This window comes from Macaca thibetana, chromosome 6 (genome assembly GCF_024542745.1).
Source record: "Macaca thibetana thibetana isolate TM-01 chromosome 6, ASM2454274v1, whole genome shotgun sequence".
Lineage (NCBI taxonomy): Eukaryota > Metazoa > Chordata > Mammalia > Primates > Cercopithecidae > Macaca > Macaca thibetana.
The window spans coordinates 142,100,344-142,120,645 of NC_065583.1; the positions used below are offsets into that span (position 1 = coordinate 142,100,344).

The 20,302-nt window shown below is 38.8% G+C and overlaps 1 protein-coding gene and 1 long non-coding RNA gene across 2 annotated transcripts in view; one reads left to right on the forward strand and one right to left on the reverse strand.

Moving 5' to 3' along the window:
* MROH2B (maestro heat like repeat family member 2B) overlaps nt 1–18,004 on the reverse strand; it is a 75,347-nt gene extending 57,343 nt beyond the window's left edge. Inside the window, exons 1-11 of the mRNA XM_050793403.1 lie at nt 17,485–18,004; nt 16,351–16,412; nt 13,781–13,891; nt 12,027–12,186; nt 11,167–11,265; nt 8,024–8,178; nt 4,470–4,610; nt 3,686–3,778; nt 3,527–3,596; nt 2,125–2,238; nt 1,151–1,224 (exon numbers count right to left, since the gene is read on the reverse strand). Of these exons, the coding sequence (XP_050649360.1) occupies nt 1,151–1,224; nt 2,125–2,238; nt 3,527–3,596; nt 3,686–3,778; nt 4,470–4,610; nt 8,024–8,178; nt 11,167–11,265; nt 12,027–12,186; nt 13,781–13,891; nt 16,351–16,412; nt 17,485–17,512 (1,107 nt within the window). The 5' untranslated portion in view covers nt 17,513–18,004. The remainder of the gene's footprint in view (nt 1–1,150; nt 1,225–2,124; nt 2,239–3,526; nt 3,597–3,685; nt 3,779–4,469; nt 4,611–8,023; nt 8,179–11,166; nt 11,266–12,026; nt 12,187–13,780; nt 13,892–16,350; nt 16,413–17,484) is intronic.
* Nucleotides 18,001–20,302, forward strand: part of LOC126956462 (uncharacterized) — a 43,672-nt gene continuing 41,370 nt past the window's right edge. The window contains exon 1 of the long non-coding RNA XR_007726384.1: nt 18,001–18,875. This is a non-coding gene — a long non-coding RNA (uncharacterized LOC126956462). The remainder of the gene's footprint in view (nt 18,876–20,302) is intronic.

Sequence of the window (20,302 nt, forward strand, 5' to 3'; positions counted from 1 at the left end):
AGAGAAGAGGTACACCTTTTCTCTATTTTTGCCTGGGGAGTTGGCCTTCCTCAAAGATCTGTGCTCTTTATGCTATCCTAAACTCTTCTCGTAATTCTTCTTTTGTCTTTTGTCAGTTACAAGGCCAGGTTTTTTTGTATAATCACTCTATTGCTTTTTATTGCAAAGCTTTTACTATTTTAAACGTAGTCACTGGCAGTCAAAGTTTCCTAAAAGAATTTATTCCTCTTAATTGGCTTCTGTCTAGCATTTTATTCCAAACAAAATGTGGTATTCTTACAAAAATGTAATAATTGATAATGTTTCTTGTTTTCCCAGTATAAGTTCTATAACTTCTAACATAGAATCCCCCCACCTTTTTTTTTTTTTTTTTTTTTAAAAAAAAAGAGAGAGTCTCACTCTGTTGCCCAGGTTGGAGTGCAGTGGTGTAATCTGGGCTCACTGCAACCTCCACCTCCCGGGCTCAAGTGATTCTTGTGCCTCAGCCTCATGAGTAGTTGGGATTACAGGCGTGAGCCACCACACCTGGCTAATTTTTGTATTTTCAGTAGAGATGGGGTTTCACCACATTGACCAGGCTGGTCTCGAACTCCTGACCTCAAATGATCCACCTACCTCAGCCTCCCAAAGCACTGGGATTGCAGGCGTGAGTCACTGTGCCTTAGAACACTTTAATCAAATAATCAGAAATATTGAGCAATCCACTATGTGCATTACTTGCTCTAGGTGGTGCCTGGTTGGAGATTAGGATGTCTATGCTAAGAACAAGGTTTAGGGATTATTATTTCCTGAATGAAGATACATTATCTTTATAATTAACAAGTAAGTTTTAAACTATCTGAAGTACATTGGCATAGTGAGATACAGTCTCTTTGCTCTTATTCTACTCATGTGTTAATCCACTGATGTCCTACAATTATTTTAAATAAGCAAAAATCTTCCTTTCACTGAGATGTCCTTTAGCTGTGTGTACTTTAGGCCTCTACCTTGATGAAGTTTATCTTTTTGGAAGAGATGGAGTTCTTTGAAAAACGGAATTGACCACAGAGTTCTTTATAAAATAGTCTCATAAGTAGGTCATTAAAGAATCAAAGTAATTTCATTTATTCTTAAAGCTACCATCGACAAAAGTTTCTATTAATTCTCTTACTTTTGTATTGAGATCACCCATGACGATTTTGACTGTTCTTTCTATTGAAATGATGTGATCCCTCAACCTGGGCTCTGAAAGACAGAGGGAGAAACTGAGAGGCCTGACTCAACAGAAGCACAGTATGTGCTAGGATTGACGAAAAGCTATTCGAATTATGGCACATAATTGCGAAGTCTCTTGTCTTTAACAACTTATTTTTTTTCAATTCCCTCCCATCCTCTTTGTTTCCAAATCTTTAATGATGTCCAGTGCTTTCTTTGTTTCTTATTACATTTGTTTCATTTTGTTTAAAATGTTAGGTTCCATAGTGGTTTCAATATATCATTCCTGGTAGATCAGATCTAAATATTGTGAGACTGCTTCATATTCATCTGCTGATTCTTCAGTAAATCAAAGTGCTAACTGAATGTTAAAAAACTATATCATACTATGCAAAAACTAATTTTTGTATTTTAGCAAGTCTAAGATATCACCAATTTTATGATGTACCATTATTTCATATTGCACCAAAAAATAGTGGCTAATTATAATTAAAGATGCATTCAATTGTAAGATGCATTCGATGTTATGAAAATATGTACTTCCTGGAATAAAATATGGCAATTCATTAAATTCTGCTTTTTTGTAACCATATCAATCTCTAGAGAATTGTACACTCTCTCCCACCCACCCCTTGATATTGGACCATTTAACCAACCTACAAGAGCTTCTAAATTCTAACTTTAATTCTCAAAAATTCTGCTCATTCTTCTCAACTGGGTGCATCCATAAATGTTATGAAAGAAGTGAAGTAACTAAAGATGCCTGTTGAAAGGAATTATAGATTGTGGAAGATTGAGAAGACAGAGTTTCATTTGCACATGATGTTATATAAGCATCCAAAAGATGTAGAATAGGATTAAAGAGTGCATAGGCTTCAGTCTGCTTCTTGGCATGAAATAAACCACGTTGGTTTCGACCCTCTTGCTTACCCTCAGCACTGACAGCCGATCTTAACAAAGTCAAGATTCCCATTCGAATGGCTTCATTATTACTTCTTATTTGTTCATCAAAAAATTCCATCAGCTCTCCAGGATTGGAATGGGCTGCAGGTTCAAGAAACACTAGGGCTGTAAGAACTCATTTTCATCTTTGGTAAAATACTTGTGAATGGGAGGAGGGAAGTTCACCATGAAGATTATCCAAGGCACTCTTCAGTTGGTAATTTGATTTTATTATGTCCATGCTTCTTCAGTGTCACAGAATTAATCAAGCAGTTTGGTTCCTAAGAGAGCTTGCTATGCCTAGGCCATTTCTGTTCATATCCGTGAATGTGGCCTTATTTAAAAATGAGGGTCTTTGCAGATATAATGAGGTTAAGAAGGTTATTAGAGTGGGCCTGAATTTAATATGACTGGTGTCCTTATAAGAAAAGGAGAAGAGACATGGGGCACAGTGAGAACACCATGTGAAGATGGAGGGAGAGATGGCAGTGATGCTTCCCCAGCTGTGAGAGCTGCAGGTGTTGAAGCAGGGAGGGGTGACAAAAGGCCTGGCTAGAGGACAGTGGTTTATTCTAGAAAGTATCATGGGTAAGGTGAATTAGTTAGGCAGGGATTGGGGAGAAGAAGAAAGTATAACGATAAAGGGGCCAGTCAGGAGAGAAGTAGAAAGGTATGCATACACATGACAGAAAGATATGCAAGGAGGTAGAAGTGATGTAGTATTTGGGGGAGTGAGGAGGTTCAGGAGGTATTGGATTGCTGCTATCCCTCCTCCTCAGGAACTGTATGGGAGCATAGTTTTGTATTCTGACCCTGGGATTTTGGTGCCCCCCGTGCATCCCATGTCAGGCCTTCTAATCAGGTGATATAACGTAAGGTCAAGATAAAGAAGGATAGAGTGGAGGACAGAGAGAGAGAGAGAGAGAGAGATACAGAGTAACTGATGGTTAAAGAGATGTAGACATTAAGAGATAACCAGGAAGAAAAAAGAGTGACTTTGGATTTGACACAGGCTCAAATAATCTCAAATATCAAAAAAAAAAAAAAAAGAAAGAAAGAAAGAAAGAAAAAAGAAATTTCCTATTTTTAGGGTTGTCAACTCATTCCAGTTTTCCTGGGACTTCCTTGGTTTGAGAACTGAAAATTTTATCTCCCTGGACCTATCCCAGTCGTGGGAACCCTGGCATCCTTGGCCATTCTTCCCGTCCTGCTCCTCCCGGGAACTTGCGGGGAGAGGGGCAGGCACAGAAAACTGTGAGTTAAAGAAACAGTGTGTGTGTGTTTGTGTGTGTGAAAGTAAGTTAATGCGACGGTTTGCCCTCCTTTTACCATTGTCATCATCATCACTTGGGGACATTTTTATTAAAAGCCTTCTGGATGCTGGTCCTACCTAGAATGAGAAAACAGCTTGAAGCTTCCATTTCATTTTCCTTTACTGGAGGCTCTGGAGCTCTGCAGATCTGAATGGGGGTGGAAATCAGGTGGTAGATGTTAAAAACAGAAAACAGGTTGAAATTAAAAATCGGAGTTGACAGCATGGTCTTCTTACCTGCTGCAGTAAATTGATAAAGATGGATCTTCTCAAACTCCTTGGCAGGCCAATGTCATACAGAACTGCTGCAGTCAGTATTTGCTTTAGACTCTAAAGTGGAAACTCCCACAGGTTAGTTGGAGGCTGCCAGGAAAGCAGCTGCACAGGATGTGGAAGGCAAATAATTGTGTTCTGAGAGAAAAACAAGCTCCTCATCTTCCTGCAGTTACAAGTTTTCTTGAATGATTCTGGCCCCTTCTACCCGGTTCAGTGCCTCAGCAGCTTGGAACGAACATCCTCTTTTATTTTTTTTTGAGACGGAGCCTTGTTCTGTCACCCAGGCTGGAGTGCAATGGCACGATCTCCGCTCACTGCAACCTCCGCCTCCCGGGTTCAAGCGATTCTCCTGCCTCAGCCTCCCAAGTAGCTGGTACTCTATGGGCAAGCACCACCACGCCCAGCTAATTTTTGTATTTTTAGTAGAGATGGGGTTTCATCATTATGGCCAGTCTGGTCTCAAACTCCTGACCTCAAGTGATTCACCCGCCTCTGCCTCCCAAAGTGCTGAGATTACAGTTGTGAGCCACTGAGCCAGGCCCAGAATGAACATTCTTAATCCCTTTCTGAAGTTCCCTTCATCCAGTGATACAATCCTTTTCCTATCTCATATTCTTCGAGAGATACTTAAATTCAGCTGCTCAAACAGGAGTTTAAGCTGCTTCGGCTCTTTTGAGACTTACTAGCCTCTGGGAGGGTTGCATGCGGGTTCTCTGATTCAGTTCCTTTAGGGTATAACTCTTACCTGAGTGACATGGAAATCAATCTCTTTGTCTTTATACTGGCTCAGGAGCCAGGGCACCTGGCCCAGAGCGTATCCGCAGAAGTCTTCCCGATGCAGCAGCAAGCTCACCGTGGGCCCGTGGGCCTTAATGATGCTCAAAGTCTGTACAGGCAGCAAACAAATACCATTTCTGAGACTTCCTTGGGTTTTTCATGGGTTTTCAGAACACCAAGAGCTTTAGGTACTCCCCAAAACTTTCCTCGCTGCTTTCAGTCAAGAAATAGTTCTTTAAATTCTTTAAAATCTTTTAAAAATGTTCAGATTAAGATCATTCCATGGGACAGAGCTGTATTTGTATTTACCTCTGTATTTATACTGATACTCATTTCAATACTTGCCCTTCTCTCCTATTTTTTATTTTATTGTATTTTTTTGAAACAGAGTCTCACTTTGTTGCCTAGGCTGGAGTGCAGTGGCACGATCTGAGCTCACTGCAACCTCCGCCTCCCAGGTTCAAACAATTCTCCCCACCTCAGCCTCCTGAGTAGCTGGGATTATAGGCGTCCACCACCATGCCTGGCTAATTTTTGTAATACCAGATTGTATTTTATTTTATTTTATTATATTATATTATATTATATTTATTTTATTTTATTTTATTGAGACAGAGCTTTTCTATTTTTTAAACCTCTCTCTAATAGTCACTTTCTTTCAGTGTATTAAGCAATAGAACTTACCTCATCTTAAAGAATCTTCAAGTTGTTGTGGTGGCTCATGCCTGTAATCTGAGCACTTTGGGAGGCTGAGGCAGGCAGATTGCCTGAGGTCAGGAAATCGAGACCAGCCTGACCAACATGGTGGAACCCCCATCTCTACTAAAAATACAAAAAGTAGCTGGGCATGGTGGTGGGTACCTGTAATCCCAGCTACTTGGGAGGCTGAGGCAGAAGAATCACTTGAACCTGGGAGGTGGAGCTTGCAGTGAGTGGAGATGGAGCCGCTGTACTCCAGCCTGGTTGACAGAGTGAGACTCCATCTCAAAAAAAAAAAAAAAAAAAAAAAAAAAAAGAATCTTCATTGATTCCACCTCACTTTGACCCCAACTATTACCCCCACCTGACTCTGTTTCTCTTTCCTGCCCTTGGAGCAAAGGGTTTCCAAGGTATGGTCTTTATTTGCTATTTCTACTTCTCAGCTCCCATTCGCCTCCCGATCCACTAGAATCTTGCTGCCATTCAGTGTAGAAAATCAACAACTTCCAGATTATGAAATGTAAATGTGATAAATTCTGATTATAAAAATGTAGAAATCACAAATGTTATGATGAAGAAAATGTAATACACATAGTACCCATGGATAAACACTGGTATATTTTAGTATATTTTTTATTTATTTGACTTATTCTTTCCTATGTTTTCTGTGAATTTTAATTTGTTAAAGATGACATCATTCTTATAGAGTTCTATATTCTTCCTTTTCTATCTAATGTTTGACAATTTTTTGTATCAGCTACATTTTACAACAAATCATCTCAAAACTTAATGGCTAATGGCAACTATCATTTATTTCATTAAAGACTATGTATTAGCTGGGTGGTTCTTTCACCATACATTTCCAAGGAATGGACACTTGTCAAGATTTTTCTTGAGTGCTGTAACACTCAGGACTAGATCTTTGCTTCTTGAAAACTTCTCCTTTCTAAGCTTCTAAGACCTCATTCTACTTCACTTTCCTACATTCTTAGCACATTCCGTATTCTCCATCATGAGTTCTTCTCCCTTGCTTTCCCCTTAATATTGATGCCCTCCAGAACTCTATTTTTGCCACTTTCCCACTCTATATACTCGCTTTAAACAACTCCATCTAAATCCACTTATTTGGTTGTTACTTATGCAATGATGATACTCAAATCTGTATGTCCAGTTTTTGCTTTTCTTTTTAAACTCCAAATGTGAATATCCTCAAACCTACTAATATCTCCACTTGACAGTACCATAGGTGTTCAAATCAAAATGTCTACATCAAACCCATTTTGTACTGTTCCATATTTGTAATTCCTCCTCATTTAAATTGATGATCCCAAGATCACCTGAGTCAGAAACCTAGGAAACCATCCCAGGTGTTTCCATTGTAATAAGCTTCCAAATGATGCCAAGTGCTGGTCATTCTATTCTTCAGCATCTGACTACTCTGATCAGTTCCACAAACACTATGTTAATTGATCTCTTTACCACTTATGAGCTGGAATATTTCTATAGCCTTCTAGCCAATAGTCTTATCTTAGTCCACCCCATACCCCTCTATTTTTAATGTTGATATTAGAATGATTTTGCTACTACAGTACTCAAATCCTTGCTTAAAACCTTTCAAGCATTTCTTGTTTATTAAAAAAAAGTCCAAACTTGTATGTAGCAGCTAAGGCTCTTCATTATATGACTAAGACCATCTTTTTGGTTTCATTTCTTTCTGCCTTATATCTTTTTTTCTCTCTTCCCTTCCCTGTCTTCCATCACACTAACTCAGGTGTGCCTGATCCCCCATTTTCAACCTCTGCCTCAGTAAGTTTTAGTCCCTCTGTAGGGAATGCATCTTCGCTGTGGTGAGCAGCTTCATGGGCTGCAAGGATCAATTCCAATGCTGCAGCTCACCAGGGCAGTTAAGTGCTTCCCTCTCTGTGCATCCTTCTCACTTTGTGTACCTTCTGTGCACTTGCCTGGCTCTTCCTGTGGGGAGCAAGGAGAGTAGTCGTTAAACAGATGCATTGAATTTGTTTTCCAGGTGCCTTGAAGAAAACACTTCCCTACAGAATATTTTTAAAGTTCCATGTTGCTAATGATTTAACTACCTCAGGATGTTAAAAAAATAAATGCTTTAATAGTTTAAAGTGTTGAAAAGAAACTAGAGAAAGTTGCTAAGTGTTAAACTTTTTATAATAAAGCAATGAAGAGACCTAAATAGGATATCATTTAGCCTTCTTAAAAAAACTATAGCAGTTAAGCAAGATAAGGGGAAGACACTTTTAAAGCAAGATATGTGTGAATGTACTTTGTAATCTATTCTTTACAAGGACAAGGCACTGCAGTATTTTGAAGCAGCCAAGTATATTCTTTAGATGTTATTTTATTTAATCATGATATTCTTAGACACAAGAAGCATCTGTGAACTGCTATTTTTCCTAATTAGTGACTCAGCTCATATATGAGTTTTAATATATAAAACGTGAAATATCTAACTTTTTGGGTTTTCTTTACTCATTTTATCTTATTGATTGTTCTTTCCACATACTGAAATGTCAGTTTCATGAGTGTGGGATTTTGATTTATTTAATTCCTGCTATAACCTCAGGATCTGGAACAGTGTCTGGCATGTCATGGGGATTCAATAAACATTAACTGAAAGAATAAATAAATGGTGATTTGAAATAGGTGGAAAAAAAAGAAAAAATGGATGAATCTCATAAAATACAACCAATGGCTTCCAAAAATACTGACTATAATTATCATGTTACAAACAGAAGAGAAATTTCAACCAGCATGTAGGGACATCCAGCTTGAGGCATCCTGAGGCCCACTCACCTGCATGGGCGAGGCCGAAGGAGCCCACTTCTCCATTATATACCGGAACAGCATGAAGATCTTGTCAGACAGTCGGTTGGCATCCAGTCTCGGGTAGGGAAAATCTCTCCAGTGGTTGACATATTTGTAAATGGCTTTGCTGAATTTCTCAAGGGCTGCATTTAAAACACACAACCACAGACTGAGAAAAATATAAAAATGGGACAGACGATAAAATAATTTGAGAAGAGAGTGCTGATGATTAGTAAATATGTAATGGTTTTTATATGATCTTACGACTGCATCAAATACACATATGGAAAGTACTCAGCCACAATAGTGAAATGCAAATTAAAAGCATAATAAGACACTACTATCCAGAATGTCTAAAATTTAAGACTGTCAATGCCAAGTGTAGACTAAGGTGCAGTTGCTATTCTCACATACTGCCGTGGTTCAAGCATTTGGCAGGACTCTTTGGCACTATCTAACAAAGTTGAATATGCATTCTATTTGACCCAACTATTCCAGTCTTATGTATATAGCCATTAGATATGTGTAGATATGAGCACTAAAAGTTTGTACAAGAATCCATTCATATTAGCTTTTTGTTTTGGTAATAGCCCCAAACAGAATATAGTATAAATATCTGCTAATAGGTAGAATTCTATTACATTCTATAGACATGTAAAAGAATACAGAAATAAAAATGGGTGATAGCTCCACAGAACAACATGGATGAGTCTTACAAACAGGCAAAGCTAATGGTGTTTGAAGTTAGGACTATGGTTACCCTTTGAAGGTAACATGAGGGAGCTTCTGGGCTCTGACAATCTCCCACTTCTTGACCTAAGTGGTGGCCACATGGGCAACTTCACTTTGAAATAACTCATCAACATGTACACTTCTGATTTGTGTGCTCTTCTGTGTCTATCTTTTACTTCAATAAAATAAAAAAGAAATCTAAGCCTGCCAAAATACCATTGGGGCAGTGAATCCACATATATTTGCATGAAATGCATAAAATAATAATATTATTTTCTTCAGCCCTTGTGTGCTACTTATTTTGCTCACATTCACAAAATACCCCGGAAAAGACCCTGAGCATGTTATAGCAGTAGAGCTGGCCATTTATTGGCTCATTCATGGTCTCTCCAAACTCCCTGTAATTTCTTTGAGAATCTCCTGCAATACTTTCTAATAATTTATTTCTTGGTGTATGTGTGCATGTGTGTGTGCGTTTCTAACTGACTTGTAAGCAACCTGAAGTAAGGGATGATGTCTTGCTGGTTCATGGTATGTGAAGCAGCCAGCACAATGTCTGCTAATTTGCTGATTGATCAAATGACTAGGTATGAATGAATGGATGGATGGCTGAATGGCTGGCTGGATGGATAGTTATTTTTTATACCTTTTCTTTAGTTGCAGTCAGGCAAAAAGTTGCTTTAAGACCAAAGGGCGCTTAGATAATTTTATAACACAGAGAATTCCCTTAGTAATGTTCATGAGGATTTCCAGTTTTATTTAATTTTACATTCTTGGTTGTTAATATTAAATGTAGAAATGCTGTTAGAGGCTCCAAAGTTTTTTTTTGCAGGAACACAGTGTTAGCTATGATAATAAGTAGGAATAGTAAAAAATATTGAAAGTAGGTTAGTCTAGTATAGTTGCACAGGTCCTTGAGTCAGACTGTCATAGTTGACAGTCTTAGCTCTGCCATGTACTGGCTGTGTGACCTGAGGCAAGCTGTTTGAAACTTTCTAAGTCCAATGTTCTTTCTCACTTGTAAAATGGTGAAAAACATGCTACCCATCTAATGTGGTTGCTGTGAGAGTTAAATGAAATAGTAATCTTTTTATTTTTATTTTTTATTTATTATTTTTTTTGAGACAGTCTCGCTCTGTCGCCCAGGCTGGAGTGCAGTGGCGCGATCAAGGCTCACTGCAAGCTCCGCTTCCCAGGTTCACGCTATTCTCCTGCCTCAGCTTCCTGAGTAGCTGGGACTACAGGTGCCCGCCACCACGCCTGACTAATTTTTTGTATTTTTAGTAGAGATGGGGTTTCGCCATGTTAGCCAGGATGGTCTCATCTCCCGACCTTGTGATCCGCCCACCTCGGCCTCCCAAAGTGCTGGGATTACAGATGTGAGCCACCGTGCTCTGCATGAAATAGTAATCTTAAAATACCCAGGGCAGTGCCCAGGCACACAGCAAGTTCTCAATATATATGAGATAAAAATATTACTTTGATGACAGAACAAGAAGAAATGGGAAAGATGGAATAGAAGAACCTTTATTAATAAGTAAAGAAGACATTCCTGACAGTGTGGGCTTTTAAATTACAAAATAGTAGTGTTAGGGTATGTTGGAAGTGGAAGGGAACGTAGCAATCACTTATTCTGATGTTTTTGGAGTTGAAACTGGGACTGAGAGAAGGGCAGGGTCACTTGGTGGCTCAGTGGCTGAGCAGAGTCAAGAGACCAGGTCTCCAGTCTCATCCAAGAAACCTCCCTGTACACTGTAAACACTACTTCCTAGGAATTCCAAGGCACGTTTTTCTCTGTAGGCTCTTGATTTCTGTGACATATTTCAGTTTTGGATAGAGGAGTTTGTGACCATAGTTTGCTTGCCTGTTTTTCTTGATTTTATGATTTCTTGTAGTTTGGTTACTTTGTTTCGTTATCATTATTACAATATTGCATTATAATCAGATGCCAAAATTTAACCTATGCTAAGAACTGGTAAGTGCTGACAATCATTGCCAAGAAAGTATCCTCCAATTAGAGAAGGAGGTCAGTTGAAATGGAAGTTTGTACAGGGCAGTGAAGAGTGTAGACTGGGTGGTCCCATAGACCTGGGTTTGAATGCCACCTCTGTATCTCATTGACTGTGTCATCATTTTGGGAAAATTCCTTACTTTCCTTGCACCTCAGTGTCTCCCCTATACAATGGGAAAATAGTACTTATCTTGCAGAATTGCTGTGATGATTGAATGAGATAACTCCCCTGCTGAGGACTTTCCATGTGGTAGGCACTCAAAAAGTAGTAGCTATTATTATTCAAAAGGACAAGATTGGAATTAAAGGGAAAATAAGACTTTTGCTTAATTTGTAAGACAGTTCACAGTCTGGTTTTAAGCAAAAAGGAAATCATCGGGATACCCACCAATACAGAAAGTCCCCTTCATCCTTTCATCCTCGGCCAGCCTGAGCATGGTTTGCATGGTGAGCAGGGTCATCATCATGAAGGGAATACTCTGGGACACTGCAGTGAGGGGCAGAAAGGAGAGAGGTGTTATTTGTCTTCTCAAATTCGGGGTTCTGTGACTCCAACTCAACAAAAAGCATTTCAGGGCTGCATGGAGGAGGCAGATGAGGTGTAGTAGAAAGATGTTTCTATAATTCCCCCATCTCTGCCCCACTTTAATACCAGGCTATAGTTAGATAATCAAGGAGGGGCTGATTGAAAATAAGGTTCTAGCTACACAGCCATTTGTACCTGTTGTTAAGTGGCAGTTGCTTATTTGGAAGGCAGCTATTCTCACCACTATACCATCAATGCTGCCAGCAATTGCTTAGTTGGATAATTAACTTATTAATGTCAATCTCTCCCACCAGATCTTCCCTGTATCCCCCAAGTATATGTAAATATATATAACAGATGATTCCTAAATATCTGTTAAATACAGTAGTGTAGAAATAAATGATAGGGATCCCTATTTCATGAAAGTGTTCAGTGGTTAGTAGAATATACCTTACAGAAAATGTGCTTCTGCAAATGCAAAGCTGGATGAAGGGGAAGGTGAGGATGGGAGAGTGGCCAAATTCAGAGCGGTCTAGACTAGTGGCTGGGCAGCAGAATCGTCCATGCTCATTTTAAATAGCTGCCCATATCCCTCTATCAATATTTCTTGGTAGAGAAGAAGGTAGAGATGCTAGCTCTTCTACCATTTGCTCCCATTTAGCTTTTAGACAATTAGCAGTTGTCATTTCCCAGGGAACACATGGAGAATATTCCCACTATACCATAGCTGGTTGCCAATTCAGCCAGGGCAAGCACAACGAATTCATTTGGTAGCTCTAAGATCCTGAAGTTACTTTGTACTTCATACATCACAGAGTTGAAATCATGTGCAGCAAGAGACACCAAAACCTCACCAGCTAGCATTCTGATTTCTCTGAGCATCTGAAGAGGAAAAGAAAAATAACAATAACAACTGAAAAAGGGGTAAAGTGAGGCTATGGAGGGGAACTAGTCAGCATAATATTTATGTATGTATTTATTTATTTTTAAAATTACAGATTCACGGGGTACGTGTGCCGGTTGGCCACATGGTTCAACTGTGTAATGGTGAGATTTGGGCTTCTAGTGGACCCTCACCATTCCTCCCACCTTCCCTTCTTTTGGAGTCTGTGAAAACGTCTACTGACCCCCAAATCTGCAAGAACACTATTAAAACTAGTTTTTTAAAGTGCAATCAAGTTACCTCTGCTTTCCCAGCAACTGACACCTACCAAGAATCTTTCACCATGGTTTTCTAGCAGCCCGTTCTCTACTATCCAGCCATACTATTTATAAGCTACTCTAGCTTTGGGACGAAGGGAGAACAGGCTGTTACAAAACCATAGTGAGAAACGCTTGGTAGGTGTCAGTAGCTGGGAAAGCAGAGGTAATTTGAATACGTTGAAAATGCTGGTTTTAACAGAGTTCTAGTAAACTTGGAGGTCAGTAGCTGTTTTCTTGCTGATTGATCTGGTACCATGAACACAGGACTTATATTTTATGTTTAAGTGATGCAAATTACTGTGGTTGAAAGACTGAAAGGAAAAGTGAAAGGAAATGAGCTAGGAATTGAGAGCTTTGGTTTCAGTGTTAATCTGGCCTAATTATCTCCATCGTATTGATGGTACTGGGAAAGACTTCCGATTTTGGTGATAGTGAGCTAGGTAAATTTGATCAACTCCTCCTCCTGAGGAAAATAAAAAAGACCCAGATAAGATATAAAAATATATACTCATAAAGCCATCAGCAAACTCACAATATAGGTTGGAACGAATTACTGAGTTGAGGCCTGGAAATGATTATTGATCTAGAGAGATAAGCCCTGCATTTGAGACTGTTTTGTTGCATTTTGAAGCAATAGTCAGAGTTCAGAGCCAACCAGTGGTGAGACTCTGCTCATCCCACCTCTTGTCTTTTGGGCTAAGACACCAAAGGGCTGTGCTCAGATGAAAGGTTAAATTGGTGTTCTCATGAATAACAATCCAATTTTGAGTTATAGAAGTGACCCAGAAATCTCAAGCCCTGAAAGCATCATAAATTGTTAGTGCCATTGGCGGGAACAAGTAATTCTTCTTTCTGGAAGAGATAACATCATCCTAGGATTCAAATTATTTCTACAAATTATTATTTTTTGCTATGTTGTCTATCAGACAATCTAAGATAAGTAGGTACATAAAAAATAAGTCATAAAGAAGCCAAGAAAATTGGTTTCTAGTTCTGTCAATAGACAGCTATGTTCCTTTGAAAAAAATATATCTCTAATTGTGAACTTCCTCTTCTAAAAGGAGGTTGGATAATATCACCTCTAAAATAATTCTTATCTTTGCCTCAGTTTCCTCATCTGTGAAGGAGTAAATATCAGGCATTATAAGGATATCCAAGTTACTGCAAAGAACAAATACAAGTGATTTGTGGTCCTGGCAACAGTGTAGAACAGTCCACATGGGTGCAGTTGGATCACTTAAAGACCCTTTTCACCATCATGAACCAAACTTACATTGTTGTCTCTCATGTCCTTAGAAGCATAATAAATCAACTGTTGGACAATTGCATCATCCAAGATGTCAGTATTCTGAATAACAGAAGTGAGATGACTGTAAATGTCTTCCTGTGAACATACAAAGGCATACATAGAAATTTGGATTGCAAAACTAAAGAATCAAATGAAGTCCTAATGAATAACACCATTAAAGTAAGCAATTTATCTTTTCTACACAGTGAATTTCATATTATATGCCTTAATTAAGACTTTCTTTTTTTTTTTTTAAGGTGGAGTTTCACTCATTTTGGCCAGGTCAGAGTGCAATGGCATGTTCTCAGCTCACTGTAACCTCCGCCTCCTCGGTTCAAGGGATTCTCCTGCCTCAGCCTCCTGAGTAGCCAGGACTACAGGTGTGTGCCACCATGCCCGACTAATTTTTGTATTTTTAGTAGAGACGGGGTTTTGCCATGTTGGCTAGGCTGGTCTCGAACTCCTGACCTCAGGTGATCCACTTGCCTTGGCCTCCCAAAGTGCTGGGATTACAGGCATGAGCCACCGTGCCTGGCCTTAATTGAGGCTTTCTGAACATAACGTGCATCTTTAGGAGTCAAAGGCTACAGAGCAAAGTTAATTCTAGAAACTATTTTAACTTGGCTACATTTCTATGGCAAGATCTGATTGAAGACCAGGATAGGCTACCTGCCATTCCATGTCTTTTGAAAATCACTGTTGTGGGACACTCAGGGGAATGGAAATGGCTGTCAGCCTAATTGCTGCCCTTACTACCAGGGAGTGATATGGTACTAGGGAACACACTGTAACTCCCCAAGAGGCTGCTAAACTATGAAACTGGATCCTAAGGGACATTTACAGGCCCTTGTTTCATTCATGCCTCTGCAGACAGAAAGTTGTGGACAACCTTTTAGACAGGGCCTCCGGTTGTGTGGCTTGACTCGATGCCCTGTGTGAGGGCTCTTGTAAATCTTTTAGGTGGCTATGTGTCCTCTGGAAGACAAGAGACTGGTGTTCTGAAATCTCCAACAGCTTCAACATGTACCTCCAGCCACTGCACCCATGCTTAAGTTGTTAAATAGCATCCTTTGCATTATTCCTCAGGGCTGGTCCTTGGGAAGTTTGAGAATAATGCATAATTTTTCTTTGCTTTCTTCCTTGTATTTTCTGGGCCTGCCTAACTATCTCTGAGTCTTTTTCTTGCTCCATGTGCTTACTCTTCTGTCTTCAGGCCTTGTTCTTTGGCAAGGCTAACATTTATGGAGCTCTCACCACATACCTGGAACTGTGCCAGACTCATTATCTGGAACATTTTATTAATACTCACAAGTCCCTGTGTTAGGTACCACAAATATATTCATTTTATAGATCAGGAAATTGAGCTTCAGGGAGCTTAATGTACTTAGTATTACGTACTGATGCTACAATTTGAAACCAACAGACTGAATTTTAGCTGGCACCTTAACCTCTTGGTTATGCTGGCTATTATTATTCTTTAACTAGACTCACCATAAAATAAATAGGAAGTGCTTCTTAAAAACATGTATTCTCTGATCCCTTTACTGGAAATTCTTCTTCAGTGCTTCTGGGATCCGGAGGTTATTCTCCAAGTGATTCCCAATGTTTGAGAAAGAGTGCTCTTTGGGAAAGGTGACTTCTACTGAGAGATTAATGTAATGGTTTTCAACCATACCTAAATATTTGGATCACCTCCAAGAGCTTTAAATGCTCAAGATTTTCACAGACTGATCCAATAAGAATCCCTGGTGGTAGGGCCTGGGTGTTGATATTTTCTCAAAACTCTCTAAAGGATTCTAGTACGTGGTCAGGGTTGAGAACCACTGAATTAAGAGACAAAGGTATAGGCACTGCCCTTCACATGGAGACAACACTGAATAATGATTAGGAACATTTTTTTGGAGTCAGATGGACTTGCTTTTGGATATAGTCCTCTGTTCTTAGTTGAGCAAGTCGTGTAACTTCTCTGTGCCTAATTTTTTCTCAGTTATCAAATGGAACTAGCAATATCTACCTGATAAAATTGTTCTGGGGAGTGAATATTATACAATACACTGTTGTTTGGAAAATATCTAGCATTTTCCTTCCCAGGTAAGTGTTCGATGAAGGGCAGTTATTTCTTTTATTTTACAGAAGGTTGTTGAAATGTGAAAAGTCTTCAATTCTTAGGTAAACTTCTAGCTGTGAAATAGCATTATAGATGAGCAGGGAAGAGCTTTAGGGATTTTTGTAACAACCCTCAAATTATAAAGGAAACAGTCTCATCCACATGTTTGTAAGTCTGACATACACCTTTCAACATCTGCCTATATAAAGTTATAAAAAGGAACTTTTTTTTTTGCTATTTTCTAGACATAGATACTGTGATTCTTGAAATGCTAAATATCATTGCTTAAACATTACAATGACTTTCATTACAACAGTGTTTACTGAAAAATTGAATGCCATGTGACTCGCCAGAGAAAAATAAGAAAGTTGAGGCAAAGAAAAATATATACAAAATATTGCAACAACAAGACTGAAAAAGGGAAAAAGATTTTTTCTACATTCCCTACCTTGTTAACAATATCTTCCTTGTTCAGCATGCCAAGAGTGAGGTTAATATCCCCAAACATCTCTAAAATGTACAGAAAAATATGAATTAAAATATGTGCTGAAATGTCCTCCTATTAATTATTTTGTAATCAACACAGAAAGTTCATTCATTCATTTATCCTCTCTCTCTTTGTCTCTCTCCCTTGACTGCTAGCTCTTTGACGGCAGGAACTGTTTTATTCATATCCATGACATAATTGAAACTAGCAGATGCTCAATTATTATTATTATTTTTTAAACCTGAATCAAATGTGAAAGGGAAGATAAAAGATGCTGGATTCCTCTTCATCCCTCTAGGCAAGTGGGCATTGCCTTGTAAATTATCTCTTGCAGGGTTTAGCTCTAAGTGTCAATGAGTTGAATTTCTCACTCCTGACTTGAGCATTAGAAGGCAGGGGTGCAACATAGCTGTTTATTTTTCACTCGTCCTCCCCTCAGTACCTCTCCCATCTTCTTTTTCCATGCCCTCTTCAACTCCATCTATTCTCCTGTGCCTGCTGACTCCCTCTTTTTGTCCCATCCCCATGTCCTGTTTTCTGACAATGACCTAAATGTGTTTGACTTGCATTTTCTATGAATATATGTTTTGGAATAATGCACTCTAGAAAACTGGAAAAAAATGGAGTCAAAGGAATTGAGCAATTTCAAGCTACATGGCAAGTTGATAGGAGAAATGCTTTTGGAGATGAAGATTTCTCATGAATTTCCAAACCAAACAATATACTCATTTAGGGCAATCTTTTTGGCAAAGCAGAAAGGCAACCATACCTGGAAATTGGGAGAAATACTTCCAAAGGACTCTTCTAGTATTTAAAATTAAATAACAAACTGCCTTTCTTTGATATGTAGCCACTTTCTCCTCAGGTAGACTATAAATTTTAAAGCACAACCATCCCTTAGGCTTCCAGTCTATTATTGATCCTTCACAATCAGCATAACTTTATTATGTATTTTGCATACCGTTTCATAAATCCTTTGAGGTGTACAGACCTCCCACAATGACGCACCACCCCCAGACCTCATATATGCCTATAATTCCACAGACACAAAACACAGGGAAGAGCCTTGACTTCTCAGGATCTGATGATGCTTACCTATGAATTCCTCTGTACTGGGTGTCATGTCTTGGCTGTTTCAGGGTCTCTAAAAGATAGCACCTAAGTATTCGAAATAGTAAGGCTAGAAAATCAAACAGGCAGGTTGGCAAGTTTCTCATATAAGGTTCACATAAGCCTCTCTAAATGAAAGTGCCTCCTCCACTTGATTGGCACAATGGTCTGGGAGCTTCCAGCGATGGGCTTGCTGTTGAGGTTGGTACTGTATTCTACCACTATGACATTTTCTTGTGTCTGAACTCCTGCTAACCAACAAAATGGCTGCATCTCACCAAATATTTCCCTTTGATTACCAGAGTATTTGGGAAAGAAGTAATTAGAGACTGGGATTCAAACCATAGTTGTAGACCAAAGGTGCTCCTCTCCCTAAACTTGAGTCCATTGATCACAAATTCAGGAATGGTTTTCTGTGGTCACTTTAGTGTCCTGATGTTGGGAAAGGCTTTCTGGTGAACTTGTTGATTGTTATACTTAGTGAAAGTCAGTCATATGAACTGAGCATGCTCAGTGGGCTGGAATGTACTTCAGGGGCAGTTGGATGGAATGTCCAACTGACAGCAGCAAAGCGAAGCCCTCTCTACCTCCCTCTCCATTAATTCTTCACTGGCATGTTCAGGATCTTGGCCTCACTCCAGGCTCAGGCTTTTTCTCTGTCTTCATGCTTTCTTTTTGTTTTCAAATTATTTTTTATCTAGACCAATTTTCCATAATGCTTTCAACTTTTCTAGCATGAACTGAAATCTGGTCCCCAACTATAAATCTATGTGATGACAATCTTCGATATATGTCCAGACGCTATGTGAATATGGAGGATGATAGAGAATGGAAAGAGGGTACTGCTAGTCTGTAGGGCTAAATGTAGAAGGCGCTGAGGAGGGGAGCTCATGACAATTTTCATCTGCTGCTGCTTTTTTGGCTATCTTACCTTCATCAGCAAAGCTTATTCCAGATTCAAAGGTCAAGTGCCTCCAACTAAACCTTTGAATTCATCGTTCTTCTCATAGACATTTTGCACTGTATTAAAGAGTTCCTCAACATTTTCCTCTTCCAAAGTCAGCATCACTTTCAGAGTTTTGTCTGGAAGTGACTTATCATGGGATTTACTTGGTGTCCTTATTTAAAATGTGAATTCCCAGTCCCCACTTCAGACCCAGTAAATTGGAATGAGGGGGCAGCAATCTATAGTTTTAATGTGCGCCCCTGGTGATTCTTAGGTTCGTTAAACTTTGAAAAGCATTGACCAAGGTCCTTCCCCAAATATTCATTAGTGGATCAGTAAATAGCAGTTAACTGAAGAACGTTTGTTGTGTTTCGGCAAGGAACTCTTCCCCAGCATCATGACCCACTCACTGAAGAATAGGCCAAGGTTGGTGAGTCAGGGAAGTACTGGGGTGATTAGAGGCATTTTGAAACTCTTAACATCTTATAGGGAAAAAAGATATTACAAATTATGCGCTCTTAAAGTCTTAAAGAACCATGTACAGCAGAATCGATAATAAGAAAGCTAGGAATTTAGGTAATTGTTACAACCATTTTCTTAATATTTTTGTGAATGGTGACAAATGATTTTTCTGTATGTCTGTACATAAAGACTTCCTTGATTTCATAGAGATTAGAGAATTTAGGAGACAACTGATTTATATTGGCTTTAATTTATTAATCACTACAATCAAAACACGTTTTGCTAAAATCCTTTCAGACAAAGCAAATTCACTCATTGAAACCAATATTGTAGATAGTTTAAAAATCCCCAAATCCTCAAAACAGCTAATTTGCTGTCATTTCATTTCATTTTCAGTGGCCTGGTTGTTGCATCTTCCCATCATTTCTTCCTCTTCTCATTATACGAGGCTAGCACAATATGGGTTTGATTTCTCTAAGACTCTACGAGGATTCTAAACATGAATTCTCAAAGTGAATAGGATGGCATGTGCTAACTATGCCTAAATCTAGCCTGCTAAGGAACTACAGTGCCTCACTGGGTATGTGGTAGCCATCGCCTTTCAATGTAACTTATCAAATGAAGCTACCCAATCCCAGGCCGACTATGTTCCCATGTGATGTTATCAGACAAGAATATTAATAAAGCAGTAAAGGTAAAATATAAAGCTATAGAAAAATAGATACATAGAAATAATACAGAAACATTATAAAAATTGAAATTTTGTGGTTTTATTACTTTTATTGTAGATGATTTTAATGTAGACAATCATTAATTTAAACTTTGAGATTTCTCCTTTTATTCTTCAAATGAAATGTTAGATTTTTATAAAGTATATTAAAAGTGAAATTAGGCTCTGTTTTGTTTGATTTGTCAGTTTCATGAGATAAGCCTAATCTCTTTTACTCTAAGATACAAAAGGGAAAGAAATATTAGCTGGCAATGTCATGTAGAAGTAATTATGCCTTTTGACGTTAGTAGCCCTAATTTCTCTTCTTTCCTTTTCCCTTCCTCCTCCCTTACTACTTCTTCCCTCTCCTCTTGTCTCTCCTATCTTCTCTTTTCCTCTCCTTTCCTATTCCCTGGTCTCTCTTTTCTTTTCTGTTATTATTATTTTTTACTCTTTTTCCTTTGCTTTTCTACTTGTAGTAAGTAAAACAACAGAATAACTTCCAGTAAAATTCACGTTAGCTGAATTCAGCACACATTTACCGACTACTTAGTAGGCAAGAAGCCCATGATAGGGATTCTTGGACAAATCGTAAAAAGAGAACCATGTCCTAACCTCAAGGAACTTGCACTCGAGGGGAGAAGCCAGTCCACTCATTCAACAAATGGAAAAATCAGCCAGGACAG